This window comes from Protopterus annectens, chromosome 8.part1 (genome assembly GCF_019279795.1).
Source record: "Protopterus annectens isolate FY-2018-M chromosome 8.part1, PAN1.0, whole genome shotgun sequence".
NCBI lineage: Eukaryota > Metazoa > Chordata > Ceratodontiformes > Protopteridae > Protopterus > Protopterus annectens.
This window is the reverse complement of record NC_056742.1, coordinates 547720809-547747414: the sequence shown is the minus strand read 5'-3', so window position 1 is coordinate 547747414 and position 26606 is coordinate 547720809. Positions and strand designations below refer to the sequence as shown.

The window sequence follows — 26606 nt, the reverse complement described above, 5'->3', positions numbered from 1 at the left end:
GACCTGGCCAAGGTGCCGGACACCATCCCATATACTAGCATAGCTAGTAAGCTTAATTCATTACAAGTAGATCACTATGTGGTAAGATGGCTAGCAAACTGTCTGAAAAAAAAAAAACACGGTGTAGGTAGTAAATGCCCCATCAGAGAATATGAAGGTGACCAGTGGTCGAGAGAGAGACACTGGCTGGTTGTGTGTGTATTCACAAATGCATGTAGTACCCTGACCAGGTGCATACCTTTCCTCATGGGTGACATATGTCCTGGACAGGAGGTTTGCAGGTCCTCTGATTAGATTATACCCCTGAAGATCCTTATTTCCAGAAGCGTCAGTGTTGTAGCTCTAGACCTTATCTTTGAAAGGGAAAATAGAGCTAAAGACAGCACAGGTAGATGTCCTCCTTATACCACTGACATCCTGATGTCTAGAAAGATGGTATCTGCCCAGCCTGAAAGGGGAATTGTGGTAAGCTCTTGAAATCAGACCTTCAGTGGATGAAACTCCCAAGTATCGTTACTGCATAGTGAAGACTGAAGCATGTTCCAAAACAGTTGTACTTTATTTTCACACTTGGCATGCCACAACCCACTAATTAAAATAAGATTTCTGTGGAAAAATGTCTTATTCTCAGTCAACGCACAAGTGTTTGACTTGAAGAACAAAAGGAACCTTGAGCTGGTGTAGAACGTGAAATATCTGTCTGGAGCTAACATAGGCTGCATCCTACAAGTTTCTCACTGGAAGATAATTGTATCTTAAGGTGACACATACTTTAAAATTGGCTGCAAAACACCAGTAAAGGCTGGAGTCCAGCACTGGGCATTGCTCGAATCATTCACAAAAGCATATAGATGGGAGAATGTACGAATACTTGCATGTTACTAAATGTTGAAATACCTTTTTTTGAAGATCCACTGTTAAATTGTGATTGTTTATTGAACTGTACTTTGTTTTGTCTTACGTGGTTGATTGCATCTTTGTTGTTTTTATTTTGAAGTTGGATCTAGCCTCCTTGGGCAATGGAAAACTTGAGTACAGGAAGGTTAGTCATCTGCCTTGGGTCAGTGGATGGAATGTGATGGATATTTTTACCACATTGTGGCCATACTAAGTGTGAGACATACTTTAACTAGGTGCTGCCACATTATGGTAACTACAGCCAGAGCATATTTTGGCAGAACCCATTTTCTTAAGCTGAAAGAAGACTAGGTACCAGATTTCGTGTTTATTGCCATGTACTGCCATAATGACTTGTTTATTAAGTCCAACAACCTTCTGACTGATAAAGAATTAGTAGTGATGATGAATGGTAGTATGAAAACAATTGATTCATAATGACAACATAGTTCATTTTATTGTATCATATTATATGCTAAGTTTTTTTTTAATTGTATTATAGAATCTGCATGTTATCAATACATATTGTTGAATGTAGTTTATTGTTTATCTGAAGGAAATCCTTATGGAAAGAGTAAGAAGGCAACTGCGAGAGTGGGATGAAAATCTCAGAGATGAAAGCCTTCCTTCAGACCCGATAGGTATTTTGACATTTTTATGCTTGAAATTTTTCTAATTCCTAGTATTAATCTGCACTGTTTTGGCAGGTAATTTCTGCCTTTTTTTATCACAACATCTGGTTCAGATAGTATGCATTATATGTATGTTGTAGAATACACTTATGGGCCTAACTCCTACTTGTAGTGTATGTATTAATGTTCTGTACTAATTGAGGATAAACCCTACCAGTATTGTCACATTTTGTTTTTCTTAAACTCTATAGGGATTTCTTCTGCAGTGAACTACCATCTTGTGGTATTTTGCCTTGAAGTCATCATGCTTACATGCCATTCTTAATTTCCATAGGAGTTATTTACAGAAGGTCAGGAACAAAAAATCCTGGATTTAGTCCTTAGTGTCTTACTCTTCAGTTGCACGGGTGCTGCATTACCTTGGGTACTTAATCATTAACATTTGGGATTACATGGCGCAAAAAGTAAAGCCTGGTCATTTTTCTTTAACAAAGATCTCTTTCTGTTTGTGTAAGCAAGCACAGGGGCCCTCACTATGGTATCCCACTTAATGCAAGCTGGCATGCATCCTCCATATAGTCCGGAGTCTGCATTTACTTTTTAGTTTTTGTCACTGTTTGAATTATTTGGTTGTTTGTACTATCTGTGAATAACTAACCAAAGATAAAGTATATTCAGCATTTTTATCACATATGACACCAAGTTTTTTTTTTCAGCTCGTCTTGTGGTAGATAAATTGTACCTATTTTTTCAGTCAGCCTTTTCTTATTCTCTGTGTGTTTGCACAAACATTTTTCCACAAGATGGACACAAGTTGAGAATTGTTCCAACTGTCAAAGTTTCAATATGCTGTAGAAGGGGAAAGGGTTATCTTTATTGCTGAATCAGTAGGCGCAGTTGAGTTCTTTGCACATGAAAGATTCATACCCTTACATTTGTAGTTGTCCAGACCAAAGGAAATACCCCAGTATTCCAGACAGATCATTATAATTGTCTGTTTTCAAGTCATCCGTATCGGCTTTTCTTGGACTGTCTGTATTAACCTTCCCAGTTATTAAAGTTGTAGTGGAATAGTGAGCAATGTTAAAAGGCTTTGGTCCTAATGATCAACTGCTTTATCCAGCTAATGACCACACCGTGTAGTCATTTCAGATGGTGCACTTTCTAGAAGCAGATTAACAGTTTTGTAGTTTACAGATGCCATGATTTTTATTTCTCAAGTCATACTTTAGAAAATGCCAGACTTTGCATTTCCGATTTCAGTAATGCTTTCATTTTAACAGGTAATTCCATCAGTTATGAGTTCTTGTTTTTGTTTATCATTATAGTTCTTTGTGCAAGACTACATATTAGGGGACTCTGGCTATTAAAGAAATTAAGCCAAGTCCCAGATTTGTTTGATCAAAGGATAAAGAATGTGCCTTTAGTCACAAAGGAAGTAATATGCTGTGTGTAGTTATATAGCCACTCACTGGGCAGGCCCCATTTCCCTGCAAATCCCAGTCTACCTTTTGATGATGGTTCATTGGACATTGGATCATAGCTCAGATGTCCATGTAGATTCAAAGTTCTTCCTCTTCTCGTCATTCTGAAAGTGTTGGGTTTCTGGCACTGAATTCTTTCAAGCAAAAGATCTCTCTAGGGACTTGCGTAGGTACAGACAATGCAGAATTGATGTAGCATTCAAGCAAGCAAGGAATCAAACTTTTGTAAATTTCAGTGCAGATTAGATTAAAAACTTACTTGTATTTGTTGACTGGGGTAGTTCATTTATCCTTCTGGTCTGAGTCTCATTCTGTGGGTAAATAAAATTTCCAGTCAGATCGAAAATAACACAACTGTCACAGTGTAATGTTTTCACCAATAGTTATTTATTCTTCCTCTTTATTTTCTGTCCAACGTCTTGTTTCCTCTCCTTATTTATTTTATTTATTTATTTATTTTATTTATTTATATTTGTTTACCGGGAATTTCCGACTGGACGCAGGTCCTTTTTCAGTGGATGCCCAGGGAGAAAAGCTCCACATCATGTACATGATAAATAGAGATACAAAGTTGCAGCAATAATAAATAACATTACAGGTTGTTGGCTTTAATACAATAAGAAGATATTGTTTATCAACAGTATATACAGCAAATGTTGCAAGTTAAGATAGTTTCTTGTCATTTATAATATTAGTAACAACGTTGTCAGACGATGTTAAAGTATGTAAAGACAACTAGCTGTTTCTGGCTGTGGTTAGTAGTGGCGGTAGTATAGTTGGGTTAAGAGACTAGGTGGGGGGTTGGGGGGGGGTTGCTAGTCTGGATTAGAACAAGGACAAAGCCAGTGCAAATTTAAGTGGAATTTGAGTGCAGTCTTGAAAAGGCTGCTGGAAGGTAGAGTAGTTATAGAGGGTGGAAGATTGTTCCAAAGTTTAGATACGGTTCATGAAAATATGGCTTCTCCTGCTGAGTTTTTGGGTTTGATAACATTGAGTTGATTTTTGTTGCTTGATAGGGTTGGAGAAGGGTTTGAAGGGAAGGGATGTTAAGGGGGTGGCTAATAAGTTTATGAGTGAGGGTGAATTGATTAAAGCGAAGGAGTTGTGGGAGTTCTAGCCAGATGTTCATCGTGCATACAGCTGCAGTAATCACAGATGGGTTCTCTGCCGTCAGGCGGGTCCTCGGTCGGCCGAATTCCAAAGTCTAGGTCCGGTGTCGGTTGGTGTCGCTTTCTCTCTTGACGTCAGTGAGGCCAGAGTATATAAGACACAGCCGACGCCATGTTCTTCAGTCTTTTTTGCCGTGCGGTGCCCGAAGCAGAAGCAGTTCGCAAGTGCCGGTCGGCCAGCTCCTGAATTACGAAAAAATTGGAAACCGAAGTCTTCATTAAAGCTAAGTACCCGTTGAAACTTTTCTTGCCTCAGACCGATGTCAGAAAAAGTTAATAATTGTATTGCTTGTGGGAAGCAAATACCGCATAAGGATTTCCATTCCCTCTGCATACCTTGTTTAGGCCCAGACCACGACGTCTCGGGCTGTCGCTTTTGCGCTACTTTCAATAAACGCACTATTAAGCGTCGGGCGGAGTTCGCCCAACACTTTTTTGGAAAAGCCTTTGATTATAAAATGTCATCGGGGACTCCGACTACCGTTTTGTCCAAAAAACGCAAGGACAAGGACCGACACGCGAGGTCCACGGTCCCCACCGACACCACGCCAAAACCGGCTACACGTGGTCCAGTTCTCAGCGAGACGCCTTTGCAGTCCCTGACTACCGACGACACTTCCTTGGCGGTGTCCTCTGTACCCGAGACCGCAGGTACCGCGGCCCTTTCCCAGACTACAACCAAAGCCATTGCTAATGTTGAGCCTCCTAATGTGGACAGGTCCACTTCCACCCATGGTGTCTTTAGACCCTCATCTTCTTTTTCTATTAAGGCCTTTACTAAATCCAAAGCAGCCAGGCATCCCAAGAGGTCTGTTGCACAGGGCCCTTCTCCAGGCCCCATGCCTAAAAAACAGATGCTGAAAATGGCTGAGGATTTGATTACTCTTATCAGGGGTTCTCAACCCACTCCAGACAAGAGACCCAGAGTGGAGGAAGATTCTGCCTCTTCTGATCAGGGCTCCATTTTATCAGAACATTCTGATGTAGAGGAACACTCTTACTCCCCTTTTGAAGATTCGGATGCAGAGCAGTCCATTCCTTCTGTATCTCCTCCTGAGGATTTTTCCATTGGGGAAACCTTGCACACTTTAAGGGAACACTTCCATTGGGAAGGCCAAGACTTTTCTGATTCCAAGAAAAGACTTAGGGAATTTCTTTTGTTACCTCAACACAGGCCTCTGGCGATACCTCCTGTTTTGGACATACTTGATGATGTTTATTCGGAGGCTTGCCTTAACCTGGTTTCCCTGCCCCCTGCACCAGTCAAACCTGATAGGTACTACAGAGTTCCTAACTCTCACCAATTTCTCTACAAAAGCCATAATGCTGACCCTGAGACCATTTCTCAAGGCCCCAAGGGATTGAAGGCCTCTACTGCCAAGAATCCACTTCCTGCCGAAAGAGTCAAGATCTTTAGAAAGGTGGGGAAAAAAGGTATATACCTCGGCCACCCTTGCCATGAGGGCCTTAAATTGTCAGTTTCATATGCTTAAATATCAACAGTTCCTGTTATCACAATTAAGGGATAAAATGTCTCAACCTGAACAACCAGATTTAAAGGAGTTACAGGATATGATGCATAGTGCAGAGCAAGTGGGTAAACACACCTTACAATGTGGCTATGATGCCCTAGAGGCCTCAAGTAGAGCGGCTGCTACAGGACCAGTCATTCGTAGACATGCCTGGCTTAGGGAACAAAGCTTGCCTGATCATGTGAAAGCTAAACTTCTAGATGCTCCTTTACAAAAGGATGTGCTGTTTGGTACTAATGCTGAGGAGATATTACGGAAAATGGAAGAAAAAGCCAAATCTATGCAAACTGTCAAAGCTTTTTTACAGGTCCAACCACCACGTTTTAGCAGAAATTTGCCTTCTAAAACTGGTCCTTTCCAGCCACTGACAAGCCCCAAAGTGGTAGATACAGGCGCACAAGGGGCAGAGGGCAATCACAAGGATCATATAGAGGCCGACAATGGCAAACTCCAGCACCAAGAGGTGGCGAAGACAGTGCACAACAATACAGAAAACAAACCCAATGACTCCCTCATTTCCATGCCAAGCAGGTCTCAGCTGGCAGCACCTTTGGGAGGAAAGCTAGCATTATTTGCAAGAAATTGGCATATTGTCACAACAGACAAATGGATCCTGGACGTTATAAACAGTGGCTACAAATTTCTATTCCACACTCTTCCAAAGATGAGAGGCATGCCAAACCTGCCACACAATCAAAGGGCAGAGGCACAACTACAAATTTTAAAGCTCATAAGCATGAGAGCCATACAAGAGGTACCTACTCACGAACAAGGTCAAGGTTTTTATTCAAGACTTTTTCTGGTACCAAGGAAAGGAACCGACTGGAGACCCATTTTGGACTTATCCATCCTAAACACATTTTTACTCGTACCAAAATTCAAGATGCTCACATTACAGCAGCTTCTTCCCATGCTGGGCAAGGAGTTTTGGCTGGTAACATTGGACCTCAAGGAGGCATACCTGCATGTCCCAATCAGACAAAGTTGCAGAAGATACCTCAGATTTCTTGCAGGTTCAATCCACAATTCTCTGCATTGCCCTTTGGCTTATCTACTGCGCCCAGAGTATTCACAAAGTGCCTGGCATCAGTGATTGCCTACTGCAGACTTCAAGGGATACAAATTTACCCTTATCTGGACGACTGCCTGATCCAAGCGGACAGCAAGCATATACTTCTGGAACATCTGGCTTATGTAACACGGTTAATGCATTCTCTGGGATATACAATCAACAAAAAGAAATCCAGGCTAACACCATCTCAGAAAATAACTTTCCCGGGTGCCAGCTTGGACACAAACACCCAGATGGCCTATCTAACGCCAGAAAAACAGGGGCAGCTAACTCAGTACTTCAGAATACTAGCAAAATGTACCAGGCTTACTGCAAGGAAAATCCTGCAGGCTCTGGGCTTCATGGCATCTTGCATTCTTTTAATCCCATGTGCAAAGCTGCATATGAGGAAACTTCAATGGTACCTAAAAAACCTATGGTCTCAACACAGTCACAGTTTGGAAACAATAATACCAATAATTCCATGTTTGCAAAAGGAATTTCTATGGTGGGCCCAAGCATGTCAAGTAAACACAGGCCTCCCTTTCTGCAAGCCTCAAGCAAACCAAGTCATCACAACAGGCGCCTCAGACTACGCCTGGGGGGCGCACATGACAGACAGGTGCATTCAGGGCAAATGGTCCCAAAAGGAAAAGCACCTTCACATCAATCAAACAGAAATGCTAGCAGTAATAAATGCAATTATAGCTTTCAAGGACCTCCTGCATCCAGGACAATTACTGATAAGAACAGACAACACCACAGTAATGTGGTACATAAACAAACAAGGCGGAACACATTCATACCCCTTGTGCAGACTAGCCATGACTCTTTGGAACTTGGCTCTGGAATGGCAAATCGAACTTCAAGCACAGTACTTGCCAGGATTGGAAAACACGCTGGCAGACAATCTAAGCAGAAATATGACAGATCCACACGAATGGAAGTTGCATCCTCAGGTGTTTACAGAGATAATACAGGAGTGGGGAGGCCAGACATAGATCTTTTGCCTCCCACAGGAATCATCAATTGTAAAAGTTTTGTTCAAGGACCTTTCACCCAAAGGCCTGGAGAGTGGACGCCCTTTCATTCAGTTGGACAGCATGGACAGTTTACGCTTTCCCACCTCTGCCTCTTCTGCCCAAGGTGCTCTTGAAAGCAAGAGCAGACAGACCGAAGATGATACTGATTGCTCCAGATTGGCCAAGGCAACACTGGTATCCGCTCCTGAGGAGTCTAACACATACTCCTCCCTGGTCCCTACCTCTAATGCCTCTTCTGCTGACTCAGCACAGCTACAAAACGCTTCACGGTCAGCTGAAAACACTCAATCTTGCTGCATGGAAAATTCCTTAACACCACAACAGACCCTACTTTCCAAGGAGGTGCAGGATGTAATTTTGGAGGCCAGAAGACCATCTACTAGAAAGGCTTACACCGTAAAATGGAAACGGTTCTGCTCTTGGAATGAGAAAAAAGGCCAGGACCCTAAAAAGCTGAATTTACCTCAGATATTACAGTATCTAGCAGAGCTACTGAACAGTGGACTTTCATTTTCTTCTATAAAAATCCATGCCTCAGCCATTTCTGCAGAATCCAACTCGGATCCACCTTTATTTTCTCACCCACTCTTACGACAGTTCCTCAGAGGGGCTAAGAATATAAGACCTCCAAGGAAACAACCAATACCAGCCTGGGATCATAATTACATTCTAGAAAAATTAACATTGCCTCCTTTTGAACCAGCTGCATCAACAGATTTGCAATATTTGTCCTGGAAAACAGTCTTCCTTCTGGCCATCACTTCAGCTCGTAGGGCTTCGGAACTACAGGCCCTCATGGCGGTGCAGCCCTTCCTCATCTTCCATCAGGACATAGTTTCCCTTCGTACCAACCCGTCATTTATGCCTAAAGTGGTATCCAGGGTAGCTTTAAACCAAGCCATACATTTACCCACCTTTTACCCCAATCCTCAAAACCAAGGGGAAAGGTTGCTACATTCTTTAGACATCCATAGACAGCTACGCTATTATTTGGACAGAACAAAGTCCTTCAGGAAATCAGAACAACTTTTTGTGTCCTATGCTGTAGGGGCTCAAGGGAAGCCAGTGACCAAGCAGACAATTTCTAAGTGGATAGGCCACTGCATACGGTTCTGTTATTCATATCATGGGAAATCTGTTCCCACAGGCATCAGATCCCACTCCACCAGGGCCACAGCTACCTCTACAGCCTTCCTCAGAGGAGTTCCTACCAAAGACATTTTGGAGGCCGCCACTTGGAGTTCTGTACATACCTTCACAAAACACTACCACCTGCCTTTATATTCCAAAACTAGAGCAGGCTTTGCCACTGCAGTGTTGCAGGGCATTCTGGCTCATCCCAGTTCCAACTAGTACCTACCACCCTGTGTGTAGCTTTGGGACTCTACCCATCTATGATTACTGCAGCTGGATGCACGATGAACATAGTACAGTTTTGTACCTACCATAAATGTAGATGTTCGAGTGCTAATACAGCTGCAGTACAAGTTACCCTCCCGCCTTCCCCACTTGGTAAAGGTATAGGGCCTAACCCCCTCTTCATACAACCTGACTGGGTTATCCTTCTATGGTTTATTTGCTTGCAACTACTGATTTTGGATTATATTGCATTGTTTGTATATATATATATATATATATATATATATATATATATATATATATATATATATATATAATTTATGTATTGCCTTCCTTCTGGGGGCACCTGACATCTGGGGCAAGAAAGACTGAAGAACATGGTGTCGGCTGTGTCTTATATACTCTGGCCTCACTGACGTCAAGAGAGAAAGCGACACCAACCGATGCCGGACCTAGACTTTGGAATTCGGCCGACCGAGGACCCGCCTGACGGCAGAGAACCCATCTGTGATTACTGCAGCTGTATTAGCACTCGAACATCTACATTTATGGTAGGTACAAAACTGTACTTTTAGTTCTTTAAGGGAGATACAGTGATGGCTGCGGTAGGAGGTTCCAGTGGCAAATTTAGCAATTTTGTTGTAACAAGCATCCAGCTTTGTGTAGGTCTATCTGTTTAAGGTTGGTAAGTATGGGGGATGCATAGAGTAGGGTGGAGATTAGCTGGGAATTGGCTATGGAGATTCTAGCCGCCTTGGTTAGGAATTGGTGGCTTCAGTATAATGCACCAAGTTTCTTGTGAACTTTTTTTATTGTGAGAGATATGTGGGTGTCAAATCTAAGTTTGTTGTCTATTTGCACACCAAGTAATTTTGTGTGTTCTGATGGAGAGATGATGGTATTGTCTTTGGCAAGAATGTTGAAGTGGGGGGTGTTTTGGGTGGCTTTGGAAGGTTGGAACAGGAGAAGTTTTGTCTTACTTGGGTTGAGTAGGAGCTGAGCATTGGATAGCCAGCTTTCTACAGAAGAGAATGATTCCTGTGTAATTTGTTGTAGTACTGGTAGAGTGAGGGCAGAGCAGATGAGAGTAGAGTCATCTGCATACTGCATACTGTATAAGAGATGCTTGTGTGGTGGCAGTATGTAGGTTGTTAGTAAAAAGTGAGAATAGAAGAGGGCCAAGGATAGACCCTTGGGGAACTACGAGAGTAACTGGGAGGTGAGATGATATGTTATCGTCCCAGATTAATGATTGCTGGTGTCCATATAGATAGCTATGGAACCAGTTGCAGGCTGGTTGTGAGAAGGAGAGGTTGGGGAGAGTAGAGAGTAGTAGTTCATGAGATACCATGTCAAAGGCCTTTGAGAGATCTAGCAGTAGAGAAGAGGCCATTGTTTTTGTGATGGAGTATAGTGTTGGTGAAGGAGAGCAGAGCAGAGGTAGTGCTGTGATATGGCCTGAAACCATGTTGGGTTTTGGAGAGGAGATTATTAGCTAGCAGCTAGTTGGAGACCTGGGTGTTGATACATTTTTCAAGTATCTTGCAGAGAGGGGAGAGGATAGTAATTTGAGAGGTCAGTGGAGGGGTGCCTTTGTGGAGGGGGATGATGTGGGATATTTTCCATATCGAGGGAACATAGCCTTCTGTTGTGGAACAGTTGATTAGAATTGAAATTGGGGTAGCCTAGTGTATCAGATGCATTTTTCAAGTATTCAAAGGGGAGGTTGTCAGCTGCGAGTTTGGTGGGTTTAAGTTTTGACAATAGTCTTTTTATGTTGGAGGTAGGTACTGAGGTGAAGAAGAAATGAGGAGTGGGGGTTAGGGTTAGGAGCTGGGGGGGGTCTGTTTTAGGGAAGTATTTGTTTAGAGATGTTGTAGTTTCAGTGAAGTGTTTTTTGAAGGATTCAGCAATACTGCTGGAGGAGGGAGGAATGGACGGCTGGGGGGTATCAGCCTTCCCTGGGTGGAGGATATTGTTAATAGTGGGCCAGAATTGCTTAGGGTTGTGGTTGGTAGAGTTTAGGGTGGATTTATAGTAGAGGGATTTGTCTAATTTTATATGCTTTTTGGTATTATTGTGCAGTTCAAGGAATGATTGCCTATCTGAGTTATTTTTTGTTAGTCGCCAGTGCTCCCAGGCCTTATCTCTGGATTTCATTAGGGTTCTGGTGGTCTTTTGTAACCATGGGGCACGCCTGGATCTGACTTTGGCATTTCTTACAGGAGCATCACTGTTTAGGATGGAGAGGAAGGTACTGTTGAAGAAGTGGACAGCCTCATCTAGGTTGAGGTATTTTAGTGGTGACCAGTTAATTTTTTGCAGGGAGGAGATGAAGGAGTTGGGGTTGAAGTTGGACTGCCTGTGGATAATGGGCTTCAGACTGTTTGTGTGGTGCCAAATTGGAAAGTGGGGGAGTGGTCACTAAGACTGTCAGGTAAGCAGCCTGCTAGGTAAGAGTGAGGGACTTTGTTGACTAGGATCCAGTCAAGTAAGGTATGATTGTTAGGGACTTTGTTGATTCGGGTAGGGGATTGAATGAGTTGAGTGAACCCATGGAGATTAAGGTGAATGGTTGGGAGACTGTTACAGGATAGCCAGTTGATGTTAAAGTCACAGAGAATGATGGTTTCTTGGGGTAGAGATAGAGTAGCCCAGCTCAGGAGATTTTCTAGGGGTGTGATATTTTGCCCTAGCGGGAAATGGCATCCTATGATATTGATTGTTTGAGATTGGCATAAATTATTTTTTCATTGTTGTGGTGAGGGGCAGATGAGTTCAGGAGTTGAATATTGAAGTGGTGTTGGATGTTGTATTCAGGTGATTGATGTGAGTGCATATGCTTCTGATGTTTAGGGACATTATAAGTAGGTCTGTTGTTTTCTTGTTGGCTAGGAGTTGAGTTGTGGCGGGGTTGTTTGGACTAGGGTTTGTGGTTGGGTTGGATTTGGGAGGACCAGGGTTTGGATGGATGGCTCAAGCGAGGGCTAGTTTATAAAGGGTGTTAAGGATATGTTTTATATACATAGTACATTGCTTATGGTATCTTAGGGATATTTATTTTTGAGTGTGTTAGGTGTTTGGTAATGGAGTGTGTGTGTATTGGGAGGATGGTTTTGGTGGCAGGGGTTGTGTAGTTATAGTGTAAATGTTTGAGGGAGGGTATTGAGAGAGTACAGTGGAACAGTTATTTCCATTGGTACAGTTATATTGGCTGCCCCATCATTAGATCCCCGTCTTCCTCTAGCAGGGTTTACGTCTCGCTAGTTTTTGCTCTAACCTTCTGTCTCCTTTTACTCCCATGCTGTGCCAGCATCAGTACTGTAACAGCTACAAAACCTCTCTCTATCCAACAGAAAGTTGATAAAACGATATGAAATCTCTGCAGCCTAGTACTAGGTAACCTGAAAGTTCTTATATGTTTCCTTTGCTAAGATTTGACCATTTGTAGTCGAATATAACTGTGGGTACTCCTTGTTTGTATTTCTTTTTATGTAATTTTGTATACCAATTGCTGTGAAATGAACTTTGTGACTTGTATGTAATAATGAGCGTTATGCACGTAGATCATGGCTGAAAAGGGTCTTAAGGCCAGTTCACCTACCAGGTCAGTAAACACAAGCCAATATGTTTAGCCCTTCTTCAGAGTAGCACTATTATTTTGGGGGACACTGAAAAGCACAGAAGATAGACAGTTATAAAATGAAAATTTATTTTAAATTTAGTACTTTGTTTCAGGGCATTTCTGGCCTTTTAAGCCGGCAAAAACTTAGCATCAGCTCCAAGCTCCCTTCCTCCCCCTACCATACCCATACTCCAACTCTTCCCCCTCCCAGATCTCATTTGCCATCATTTATAAAACAAAACATCTTCTAGAGCTCAGCTAGCAGGGATGATTCTGATTGTAAGTTTTGTGGTGCGAAGCAGAAGCAGTTCAAGTGCCAGTCGTCCGACTCCTAAAATTTTTCGTTTTTGGTTCAGATCCGAAGTCTTCAGCAAAAAAGCTAAGTACCCGTTGGGGATCATTTTCTTGCTCTTAACAGAGGAAAGCAAATACCTTAAAGATTTTCATTCATACTGCATACCTTGCTTGAGCCCATTTTGCGATGTCCCTTTCAACGATTTTCTATACTATTGGTTTGTGACCTATTAGTTGTTCGTTTCATTTTCTAAGTTAAATTTTTTTGCGGTACTAAATATTTTAACTATCTGTTTCCGTAATTCGAAAAAAGACAATATTTTGGTCGAAAAAGTGCAGATCCGAAAACAGAGACAATGCTGGCAAGAAGCTACGCAAGCGTGCTGCTAAGATGACTACTCAGTAAAGAGCTTTAGGTCAGTAGATGCTCCTACTACTTCAAATTACCTAGCCTCTACTGACACCCATACTCTACTGCAGTATATACCCAGTCAGTTCCTCACTGGATGCTGCTTCCTTTCAGACCTCGAGCCTGCGGTCTGCTGGGCAGCTGTGCATATTATGACTAGCTTATTGGGTGCACGCCTTGTGCAGCTTCCGATCAGTCTTCCAGGCCCAAATAGAAAACCGCAAACTGGAAACAGTCCCCCGCCTGGGCCCTAAAACCCCTGACGCCTAAACAAAGAATGATAAGAATACTTATTACTCCTAATCCACCTAAAAGAAGCCAACACCCTCCCTAGGCTAGAGCTGATTCACTTTTACTTCTGATGAAATTTGACAGGATTTCTGAATTCTGATATTATATCTAGCAACTAAGCCTTCATTCAGTACCGTGCCAAATGTCTGCTCTGACTCAGCCAAGCTTTTTTCAAACTTTAGTTTAAACTTAAGAAGTCTTGAGCTTAAGATGGCTCCCCCTCTGCACTATCCCCAGGCACCCCATCACTCGTTTATGTGCTCAGCTCTGGGTCTCTTCTTGGCTGTGGCTGTGGCTTTTTTTTCTTTCTTTCTTTATTTTTTTTCAAAAATTTTTTTTATTTTATTTTGTGTGTGTTCTTTCTTTGTTATGTGGAAAAGTTGTGTTTTTGACGTTTTTTCTGTGGTATCTCATAAAAGTTTACGAGACTAAAAAGCCGTTTAATTAGAGTATTAGTCCTTCCCTTTCTTGCTTGTATATAAAGGATGCTTAACTTAGAGATCTTCTTGTGATATTGCTTTTTTGTAGGCTTTTCCGCCTTGTGACTGTTTGACCGTTGGTTTCAAAATGCTCTGGTGCAGTTATAAAATGTCCATTACTGATGGATTGTTCTCGTTTCCCAGTCAGCTCCAACAGAGTCCTCCCTCCTCGCCGCCGATACTTCCTCCTCGAGTGCTCAGCTCTGTCTGATGTCCCTAGTTCTGTTCCAACAGCCCCTCCTGGCTTATCGGTGCCGACGTCAGCGCCGTCCACGGGGTTCAGGACTCAGGATTCTTTGGTCGGACCCGAGGGAGAGGCTTCGGGACACCTCTCGGCTCCTAGTCTACCTCTCGGTGCTTCGGCGCGGGGAAGTTTGATTCCTGTCGTGGCTTCGGAGGCTGGTCGTTCTTCGGACTCGGGAGGACCAGCCTTTGAGGCCATGCGGAGCGCGCTGGCCAGGTCGTCAGCAGCATCATGCGGGTCGGTTATTCTGTCCCCTACTACACCGGTGCAGGGCTCTGATCGCCATCTATCTCTAGACAGCGGAGCCCCAAGGCCTCAGGGTACCCCCATGAGTGGTCCCCACATTACTGAGGGCCCCTCAGAGTTTTTGCCTGAGGAGCCACCCAGAAAGAAGACGTGCAAGAGGAACCACATAGATTCCCAGGATGAGTCTCTCACATCAGACACCGACCTGGAGGAATTGGAGGGGTCCCCTAAGTCATCCTGTGATGATGTTTCTTTCTCTGACATCCTAGAGATTTTGAAACAAAGAGGTGACTGGCCATCCAAAGCCCCCTCCGAGGAGTCTGCCTTCCTGAAGGCCTTTGGTGCTCAGCCCTCCGCCTCCTGGGTATCTCCACCCTTCAACAAGCTTCTGGATTTGGTTTGTCGAAGGGTGTGGGAAACCCCTGACTCTGTGGAACCAGTCCCCAGGAGACCCAATAAAATTTTGTCTGCTCCTCCTGATAAGGAATTTCTGTCCAAGGGAGTCCCTGTGGATGCCATGGTGGTGGCAGCTGCCACTCAGAAGGAATTAGCCGAGACTTCTTCCACCGTCCATCCCCCTAACAAGGAGTCTAGGACCATGGACCGGTACGGGAAGCTTGCTTTTTATTCAGCGACCTTTACCTTACTGTCACTGAATTATTTGTCACACTTTACACGGCTCTAGAGAGAGCTCCTCAAGGAGCTTGGAGATACTCTCACGAGTAACATTTTTGAGGCAGTGGCCCAGACGGTCAGTGCTCAGATGTCTACCCTCAATTCCATTGCAAACTCCTCCATGAGGCTAATCTCCTATGCAGCTGAAGGAGCGAGTAGGGCAGCAAGTTCAGGAGTTGCTCTTAGGAGGCAGGCCTGGATGCGCCTTTGTCATTTCTCGGAGGCCTTCAAGTCTTCATTCACGGACGCCCTTTTTGATGGTTCCTCTTTGTTTGGAACCTAGGTGAAAGACACTCTCACCAGGTGCGAGCAGGAGGGAAAAACTCTGTTTGCTGTAGGAGTCTGTTTTTCCCTTCCCTCTAGGCCTTATCCCAAGGCCCAGAGGGGTGGCAAAATGTGGTTCAAGAAATCACAGAGGTTTTTTTCCCGGTGCACAAGGTGAGCCCCCTCCAGAGGCAGGGGAGGGGGTGGTTATTCAGGGAGACACCGCCCTAGGGGCAGAGGAGGCCTCCGCAACTCGGGAGACCGCGATTCCTTTCGTGGTTCTCCCTACCACCGCTCCTGATGGGAGGCCCAACTGTGCATTTCCGGAGTCAGTCGAGGGTCGAATCTCATTATACCCGGAGGCCTGGCAAGACATCACCCAGGACCAATGGGTTCTACAAATAATTTCCGGAGGATATGTCATCCCCTTCTCGTCAAATCCCCCCTCCAGTCAAGAAAATCCCGGATGTTCCAGCCAGTTAAAGGGATTACGCAGCTTCAGAAGTTTCAAAGCTGCTAGAAAAAGGAGCCATCCAGCATGTCCCCTCAGACTAGATCGGATTAGGGACTTACTCCAGATTCCTTTTGGCGCCGAAAAGGACAGGGGACCTGAGACCCATATTGGATCTCAGTCAATTGAACACCCATGTGCAAAAGTCCAAGTTCCGAATGGTCACATTGCAGTCTATTCTCCCATTGTTGGGAAAAGAAGTGTGGATGTGCTCCATCGACCTCAAGGATGCTTACTACCACATAAAGATGGACAGGGCATCCAGAAGTCACCTATGCTTCCAGCTGGGAGCCAGTCATTTTCAGTTTCGAGCTCTGCCCTTTGGTCTCACCACAGCCCCCAGGGTGTTTACCAAATGCATGGCAGTGGTGACTGCTCACTTGAGACGTCAGGGATTCCAAGTGTTTCCATATCTGGACGACTGGCTCCTTACTGCCACCACCAGGCATCTACTACTTCAGACCAGGGATACTACTATCAACCTATGTCAACAGTTGGGCATCACATTGAACTGGGAAAAATCTGCCTTGTTGCCCTCACAGCATGTCACTTTTATAGGCGCCGAACTAGACACCGTCCTCATGTGGGTATTTCTATCACAGGAAGGAATCAGAGTCCTACAACAACAAGTTCACGCCTTGCTCCCTCTGAGAAGAGCGAAGGCAAGATAGGTCCTCCAACTGTTGGGGACAGTGGCTGCTACGATTATGTTAGTCCCTCTTGCAAGGTTACATATGAGACTCCTTCAGTGGCTTCTCTTTGCCCAGTGGTCTCTTCAACGTCTTCCACTTTCTCACCCTGTTCTACTCACAGACAGATGCAAACAGGATCTCAGTTGGTGGCTTCGTACCGCCAACCTAAATGCGGGAAAGCTCTTTGTTCCTGCGCCCCCAGTTGCCACAGTGACCACGGATGCCTCCCAGATGGGGTGGGAGGGGGGCATTATCTAGGCAGGACAGTCCAAGGCATGTGGCAAGAGCACGAGATGCATCTGCATATCAGTGTCCTGGAGATAAAAGCTGTGCTACTAGCGTTGCAAGCACTTCAGAATTTTCTTCCTCTCGGGACTATTGCAATCCACTCAGACAAATATGTCAGTGGTGTGGTATCTGAACAAGCAGGGAGGAACCAAGTTATATCCCCTTTGCAGAGAGGCCATGCGAGTGAGGCAGTGGGGAGTGTCTTCCCAACGTTTTCTGGTGGCAATGCACATTCCGAGGAAGTCCAGTGTGATCACAGACAGGCTAAGCAGAGCTATTCTGATGCCTTACGAGTGGTCCCTGAACTGTCAAGTTGCGGAACAGATCTTCCACAGGTGGGGTCAGCCTTGCTGCGACCTTTTTGCCAGCCCCCTCAATGCCAAATGCAGCAGCTACTTCACGTTGATCCCCCCTCAGGGGGAATCACCCAGGGACGCTCTAGTCCACGATTGACCCTTCAGTCTACTATATGCCTTCCCTCCGGTCCCCTTGCTGTCAAAGGTTATTCAGAAAGTGCAATCCTTGGGAAGCAAAATAATTTTGATTGCCCCACACTGGCCTCGTCAAATTTGGTTCCCCTTTCTCCATCCCTATCTCATGGATGCTCCTTGGATTTTGGACCCACAACCAGACTTACTGACACACATGTCAGGGCAGCTCCATCCCTCTCTTTGAACCCTCCCGGTTGACAGCCTGGCTAGTCCACTTCCGTCATTAGTTAGGCTTCATCATTTTTCCCCTTATATATATATTTTATCTTCCTCTCATAAGCCCTCGACCAGGAAGATTTATTACAGCAAATGGAAAAGGTTTTCAGTCTGGGCGCATGCCAAAAAGATTGACCCTTACACCGCTTCAATTTCGTCTGTATTGGAGTTCTTGTCTATGCTCTTTAACCAGGGTTCAGCGGCCGCAACCATTAAAGTCCAATTGGTGGCAATTTCTACCTTTCATGTTGCAGACGAGCCTAGCCTGATGGCACATAGGTTTTCCTGAAGGGCACTTTGTTACTTCGTCCTCCGGTATCGGAACCTGTTATGCCTTGGGACTTAAACTTTGTTCTACAGGGTCGTACTTCACCCCTCTTTGAGCCTGCTGCCACTTGTAATTTAAAATTCTTAACTTGGAAGACTGTCTTTTAAGTAGCCATCACGTCAGCCAGACTCATTTCGGAGCTTCAAGCTTTATCAATCAAACCCCCTTATTTGATTTTTCATAAGGACAGGGTTTCTGTCTGATCGAACCCCTCTTTTCTTCCCAAAGTGGCGTCAGTCAGTAACCTTAACCAATCTATTGAATTGCCAGTGTTTTTTCCCAGTTTTCAAACAAGGCAGAATTCAAATTTCATCAATTGCATGTGCACAGACAATTACGTTTTTATTTGCACAGAACGAAAGACCTCAGAAAATCTGATCAGTTGTTTGTTTCGTTTTCAGAAAACAGAATTGGGTCTCCTGTTTCCAAAGTCACGTTGTCCAGGTGGATTTCCAGTTGTATTTCTTTTATTTATTCCCCAGGGGGTAAAGATTTACCTTTCCGGGTGAAGGCTCACTCTACTCGGTCTGTATCTGCATCTACAGCTTTTCAGGCCAGATTGTCTATGGATGATATTTGTGCTGCGGCTACTTGGGCATCTCCTCACACCTTTGTTACTCATTACAAGTTAGATGTGGTATCTAGGGACAAGTCTTCCTTTGGTTACACAGTGCTCAGGTGTATTTTCCACTGAGCCCCCCAGGATTTAGGTGCTGGGGGACGCTGTCCCACGAGTAAGAATGTAGGCGAGATTGGACTACATAACATCAAGAAGTTATGTACTCACCATAACGTTCGATGTATGTAGTCCATCTCGCCTCACATTCTTACTTACCCCCCCTCCTTCCCCCGTCCTGGAGGATCTGGAGGTTAGGTCTGGTTTCAGAGCTCCCTTCATTCTTGGTTTGTTCTTCCTTTCCTTAGGTGGTGTTATGCGTGGAGAATGAGTGCTGGTGCTCGCAGCAAACTAGATCTGGGAATAGAGAGCAGTGCAGCATGGGATACCATCTTAGCCCAGCCAATAGAAAGACTTCGAGCTAAAAAAGTTTGGCCGAGTCGGAGCCGACATTCGGCTCTGAACCTACGGGTAAGAATGTGAGGCGAGATGGACTACATACATCGAACATTATGGTGAGTACATAACTTCTTGTTTTCTCTGATGACCAGGAGTTGCCTTTATCTACCTATGAAGATTCTCATGCAGAGGATTCCATTCCCTCTGCTTCCCCTCCAGAGGATTTCTCTTTTGGTGAAACTTTGCATACTCTTAGGGAGCATTTCCTCTGGGAAAGGCAGAATTACTCTGACTCCAAAAAGAGGCTTAGGAAATTCTTTCTCCTACCTCAACACAGGCCTTTAGCTATCCCTCCTGTACTGGACATTGTAGATGATACCTTCTTGGAATCTAGCCTGGCACCTGACACTTTACCTCCAGCTCTCAGAAGACCTGACTGGTATTACAGAGTACCTGACTCTCACAAGTTCCTCTTTAAGAATCCTACTGCTGATCCTGAGACCATTTCACAGGGACCCAAAGGCATTAAGGCTACTACTGCCAAAAAGTCATACCCCCTCTGATAGAGATTCCAGGGCCCTGGACAGATGGGGTAAGAAGGTATACACTTCTGCTACTTTGGCCATTAGGTTCTTAAGTATCAGCAACATATTATTGGATTGCTTAAAAAGAAAATGATGTTGATTCCTGACTGTGCTGAAAATAAAGAATTACAGGATTTAATGCATTCTGCTGAACAAGTTGGAAATGTGGTTTTGATTCTTTAGGGGCATCTTGCAGGGCTGCTGTCACTGGGTCTGTACTTAGAAGGTATGCTTGGCTTAAGGAGCAAACTTTGCCAGATCATGTTAAAGCTAAATTACTGGATGCTCCCTTAAACCAAGACCGCCTGTTTGGCAACAAAGCAGAAATACTTAAAAAGATGGAGGAAAAAGCTAAATCTATGCAAACTGTTAAAGATTTCCTACAAGTACAGCCTCCCAGATATAGTAGGCACTGGCCTTCTAAGAATTGGTCCTTTCCTGCCTCTTCCAGGCCTTCTCAGTCCAAACCCAGGACCAGCAGACCACCCAGGTTTCAGTCTCAAGGTCCTCACAGGCCTAAACAGTGGGGAGCTCCCATTTCCAAAGCTGGGAGAGTAGTAAGACACCCCCCCTATGGTAAACAGTTACAATGACTTAACTTTAAACCTTCCAAGCCTTGCTCAACTGACTGTTCCTTTAGGAGGAAAGATTGCCCTGCATGCAAAAAACTGGGAACTCATTAACCAAGACAAATGGGTTTTAAATATTGTTCCCCAAGGATACAGATTCAACTTTCACTCCTTACCAACCCCAAACGGTTAGCCAAACCTACCCCCAAATCAATGGGCAGAGGCTGAAAAGCAGGTTCTTTCTCTTCTAAGTATCAGCCTGTCCCAGAAGAGGAATGGGGGCAAGGCTTTTACTCAAGACTTTTAACTTTAAACCTTCCAAGCCTTGCTCAACTGACTGTTCCTTTAGGAGGAAAGATTGCCCTGCATGCAAAAAACTGGGAACTCATTAACCAAGACAAATGGGTTTTAAATATTGTTCCCCAAGGATACAGATTCAACTTTCACTCCTTACCAACCCCAAACGGTTAGCCAAACCTACCCCCAAATCAATGGGCAGAGGCTGAAAAGCAGGTTCTTTCTCTTCTAAGTATCAGCCTGTCCCAGAAGAGGAATGGGGGCAAGGCTTTTACTCAAGACTTTTCCTGGTACCCAGAAAAGACAATTCCTGGCATCCTATCCTGGACCTGTCTATCCTAAACACCTTTTTGGTAATCCCAAAATTCAAAATGCTAACTCTTCATCAGCTGCTTCCCATGCTAGGCAAAAATGCCTGGTTGGCAACACTGGTTTTAAAGGAAGCCTATCTGCACATCCCAATAAGGGAATCTTGCAGAAAATACCTATGCTTCAGAGCAGGTTACATGCACTATCAGTTCTCTGCACTGCCCTTTGGCTTATCTACTGCGCCCAGGGTATTCACAAAGTGCCTAGCTCCAGCCATTGCATACTGCAGGCAAAGAAATATTCAAATATATCTATACCTGGACGATTGTCTAATTCAGGCAGAAAGCCAGGACATACTATTAAATCATCTGGCATTTGTAAAGAAATTACTAACTTCTCTGGGGTATACCATAAACGAAAAGAAATCACATCTAGTCCCCTGCCAACAAATTGTATTCCTGGGAGAAAGCTTGAATACAACTTCCCAGATGGCCTACCTCACGCCAGAGAAACAAGTTTATTTGATAGCCTACTTCAAACTACTGGCCACAAAGACCCAGCTATCTACAAGGAAAATACTGCAAACCCTGGGGTTCATGGCCTCTTGCATTCTACTAATTCCATTTGCAAGACTGTATATGAGGAAACTACAATGGTATCTAAAAAGCCTATGGTGTCAACATTCTCAGGACCTGGAATCAATGATTCCTATCATCCCTTGTCTACAGACAGAGTTCCTTTGGTGGGCAGAGGCCTGCCACCACAACAAGGGAGCGCCATTCACTCTACCCCCTGCCGCCCAAACCCTAACAACAGACGCATCAGACTATGCATGGGGGGCTCACTTGGCAGGGCAGTGCATTCAGGGCAAATGGAACCAGAGTCAAATGCACCTGAATATCAATAAAAAAGAAATGTTAGCTGTACAGAATGCTCTGACAGCCTTCAAGGACCACATTCTTCCATGACAAGTATTGGTAAAGACGGACAACACCACTGTTATGTGGTACATAAGCAGGGGGGAACCCACTCATACCCTCTCTGCAGACAAGCCATAGCTCTGTGGAACACAGCCTTGAGCTACCAAGTACATCTACAAGCTCAATTCCTGCCAGGTAGGCTAAGTACACTGGCAGACGACCTAAGTAGAAATCTCCTAGACTCACACGAGTGGAAACTGGAACCAAAGATATTCAACATTTTGAGAAGTAAATGGGGGAGCCCAGAAATAGACCGGTTTGCCACCCCTCAGAACTACCAGTTGGACAAATTCTGCACAAGGACCCCCAACAGACAAGCTTGGAAAGTGGATGCCCTGTCCTTCACCTGGAAAAATCAGATTTATGCCTTTCCTCCTCTGCCTCTCCTCTCCAAAGTTCTACTAAAGATCAAACTGAACAAACTAAGGACAATTCTCATTGCACCAATGGCCACACCAACACTGGTACCGCCTCTTGTGCAGTGTGTTACTGTTGGAACCATGGCACCTGCCTCAGACTCCTTCCCTGCTCTCCCAACAGGAGGGCCAGATTCTGCACCCCCAGCTCCAAACCCTGAACCTTGCAGCCTGGTTAATTACCTGAGTTCTCCGTTACCATCCCTCAGTAAGCAAGTGATGGATGTCATTCTGGAGGCAAGGAGGCCTAGTACTAGAAAATCCTATGCTGAAAAATGGAAAAGATTCTGTTCCGGGAGCCATATTCAGGGGGTGGGCACAGCAGTGCCCAATTTACCACACATTTTTCAATACTTAGCTTAGATGCTTCACAAGGGCCTTTCCTTTTCTTCCATTAAAATTCATGCCTCTGCCATTTCAGCACATTATAATACAGAGCCTCCCCTCTTCTCTCATCCACTGTTGAAGCAATTCCTCAGTGGGGCCAAAAACTTAAGACCACCCAGGAGAGCCCCTTCTCCAGCCTGGGACCTTAACTTTGTATTGGAAAAGCTCACTCTACCACCCTTTGAGCCAGCTGCAAATGCAGAGTTGAAATTCCTTTCTTGGAAAACAGTCTTTCTTCTAGCCATCTCTTCAGCAAGAAGGGTGTCTGAATTACAGGCCCTCATAGCAGTGGAGCCTTTCATCATCTTTCATGCGGACAGGATGTCCCTCAGGGCCAATCCTTCCTTTATGCCCCAGGTGGTATCCAGTGTGACCCTGAATCAGTCGATTCATTTGCCAACCTTCTTTTCCAATCCACAGAATAAAAAAGGGCAACGAATACTGCACTCCTTGGACGTGCACAGACAACGTAGATTTTACTTGGACAGGACAAAGCCTCTCAGGAAATCTGAACAACTATTGGTGGCATTTGCTGCAGGGGCAGAGGGGAGGGCCATTTCATAGCAAACCATTTCTAAGTGGATAGGCCATTGCATTCTTTTCTGCTATAAGCACCATGGAAAACCTACCCCACAGGGGATAAGACCACATTCCACCAGGGCTGCATCTACCTCTACAGCCTTTCTCAGAGGTGTCCCTACCCAGGGACATCCTAGAAGCTGCTACCTGGAGTTCTGTACATACCTTCATCAAGCATTACCACTTGCCAATTTTTTTCTAAATCCATAGCTGGTTTTGCCAATGCAGTCCTGCAGCACCTAATAGCTGGTCCTAATGCTCTCAAATTGCCTCCTCCCTTCCTTAGCTTTGGGAATCTACCCAAATGTAATGACTGCAACAGTGAAACATGAAGAACATAGTACAGTTGTGTACACTTACCATAAATGTAGATGTTCAAGTGTATTCACTGTTGCAGTCCTGGTTACCCTCCCTCCAGCCCCCTGATTTCTATTGACTATACCTCTCTTCTTGTTTATTATACTTAAAGCTTTCTGTGTATTTGCTTTTTTGTTGGAGGTGTAACCTTGTATATAATTGCTTCCCATTATGGGGGCACCAGACATCTGGGGCAAGAAAAACTGATGTAATGGCATCAGCTGCATGCTTTATACTCCTGAATACCTAACGCCATGGAAGATGAGACAGCAACTGACGCAGGACCCAAGACTTTGATAATCAGGCTGACTGAGGGCTACCTGTAAGCAGATAACCCAAATGTAATGACTGCAACAGTGAATACACTCGAACATCTACATTTATGGTAAGTGTACACAACTGTACTTTACTTTTAGCCATTTCAGATTAGTATAGGTACCTTTTCTCCCCTCCCATCGCTTTAGCATCGAGTGTAGGTTTGTAGTTGTAGTTAGTTTAGAGTAGTTTGTCTGTGGTGCCCCCCCCCCCTTAGTCATTCTAGTGTGGTGAGTGGGTGTGTTATTAGTCTAAAGAAAGAAAGTTTTTGGTCTGTCTCTTTCTTTTTTTAAGGCTTCTTGTTTGATAGTATGGCTGAAAAGCTTATCTTTAAGTGCTGCACAGAATGTGGCCATAAGCTCTCCCCAGCGGATGGCCACACTGTGTGTGTTGTAATTAACTGTGGCCCACCTTAATGTGGAGTGCTCCATTTGTGCGGGGTTCAATCCCTGAGCTTTGAAGGATAGAAAGGCCAAGTTGGCCCTCAAAGGTCTTCTGCCTGCCTCTGTTCCTCCTTCCTCATCTTCGGCTTCAGTCACAGCGGCTGCTGTGGCTGCCTATCCTGCTTCTCTCCCTCTGGCTTCCCCTCCCTCCCAGGCTGGGACTCAAACTCTTGCATCTAAGCCTGTGGTAGCAGAGCAGAGGAGAGGTAGAGAGCGGGAGAGAGGGTCGAAGACGAAGGAAAAGAGGAAGAGGTCCCCAGACCGCTTGTCCCCGAGCACGTCTGCACGGACCCGTGATTCCCCTCGGCTCCGGTCTCCGAGGTTCTCCCCAGAGCCGGAGGAGGCATGTTCGGTCTCCCGGACCCTCAGTTCCCCGACCGGCCAGGTCGGAGTCCGTGGCCTCATCGGTCGACCCGTTCTTTATCGGACATGGATCTGGATAAGATGATGAGGCGCTTTATCCGTACACAGATCCAGATGGGGGTCTTGCCAGCCACCCCTCCCTCAGGAGGGGGGAGCTCACTTCCCTTTTTTTAGCCCATTTCTCCTTCCCCAATCCGACCTTCAGCTTCGGAGTTCACGGATCCGAGGTTGGCCTTGGTCAGGGGGTCAGCGCCTACAGTCCTAGCGTATTCGACGCCGACAGCTGCCTGGAGCATCTCAGATCTGACCACTTCGGATCCGAGCTGCTCTCGGAGCCGGAGCCTGGGTGTCGGATCTGAGGGAGTGGTACCTTTTCCATCAGCTCCGACGTTGTCGGGCCAGGTTCCCTCCCTCTGAGCTCTGTGCACTTCGGGTCCAGCTCCGATTTTCATGTCGGATCCAGGGAGACTGGCCTCCTTATTAGCTTCCCAGGAGGTCAACTCTCCTTCGGCGTTCGATGTGGTAGAACTGGTCCTCTCCATCGGATCGAGGCACCTGAGCGACCCCCTCGGACACCGGCCAGACCCCCTCAGCTGTCTACAGTCCCCATTGTCTTACCAGAGGGACAGCCTGTCCGTGAAGAGCCCCAGGCGGTTCCCCCAGAGGAACAGATGGCTTGCGAGCACTCCCCGGAGAGCCCCACGGGAGATGTGCCTCGCAAGCATACATACAAGAAAGGGCACTTGGACTCCCCCGAGTCCCTAACCGAGGACACAGATTTAGGTGATGGGGAGGGCTCCCCAAGGTCACCTCCCGACGATGTCTCCTTTGGAGACATCATGGAGATCCTGCGCCAGCGGGGAGGTTGGTCTGCCCCCAAGCCGTCCTCTGATGAGTCTGTGTTTCTGGAGGCTTTCGGCATGGGCCCATCTACATCTTGGGTGTCCCCTCCAACAGATCATTTAGTAGATTTGATCACCTCGCGGGCGTGGAAGGAACCAGATACCATGGAGCCGATCCCCAAGCCCCCTGATAAGGTTCTGAGTCACTCTATTGACAGGCTTCCTGGAACAAGGGCTCCCCAGTGGACGCCATAGTGGTAGCAGCAGCCACGAAGAAGGAACTATCTCAGGAAAGTTCCTTGGTCCACCCTCCTGACCAAGAGTCACGGATGATGGACTTCCTAGGGAAGCAGGTGTATGCTTCATCTACCTTTTCAATAAGGGCGCTGAACTACTTGGCCCATGTCATGAGACTCCAACGTGACCTAATGAAGGAGCTGGAGGAGTCTCCACCCAAGTCCATGTCGCAGGAGGACAAGGCTTTGTTCTCTGTGAAAATGGCCACTCTGAGAGCAGCATCAAGTATGTCCTTTCCTATGCTATGGAAGGAGCGGCTAGGGCGGCTGAGTTCGGCATGTCCGTGAGGCATCATGCCTGGCTCAGGTTGTGCCAATTCACCGAACCCTTTAAGGAGTCATTTGCCAATGCTCCTTATGACAGCTCTACTCTTTTCGGTAAGACCGTCAAAGAGACACTAGTCCAGAGTGAGAAGGATGGGAAGATGCTGTCTGCCGTCGGGATCTGCTTCTCTAACCCTCAAAGGTCCTTTTCCCGGAACCAGAGAGGGCAAAAGAAGATGTGGTTCCAGAAGTCTCAGTATTCCCGGGACACTCAGGGCTTTTCTTCCTCTAGAGACAGAGGGGGATAAAATGGATGCCAGCCCAGAGGCCGAGGGGGTCCGTGAAACTTCGGGTCTTGAGAACCATTCTC

At 45.4% G+C, this 26606-nt stretch overlaps 1 protein-coding gene across 2 annotated transcripts in view; it reads left to right on the top strand.

Moving 5' to 3' along the window:
- Positions 1-26606, top strand: part of CRBN (cereblon) — a 945847-nt gene that overhangs the window by 705724 nt on the left and 213517 nt on the right. For both annotated transcript variants that reach the window (XM_044082066.1, XM_044082065.1), the window contains one exon: positions 1454-1538. In XM_044082066.1, the coding sequence (XP_043938001.1) occupies positions 1454-1538 (85 nt within the window). The remainder of the gene's footprint in view (positions 1-1453; positions 1539-26606) is intronic.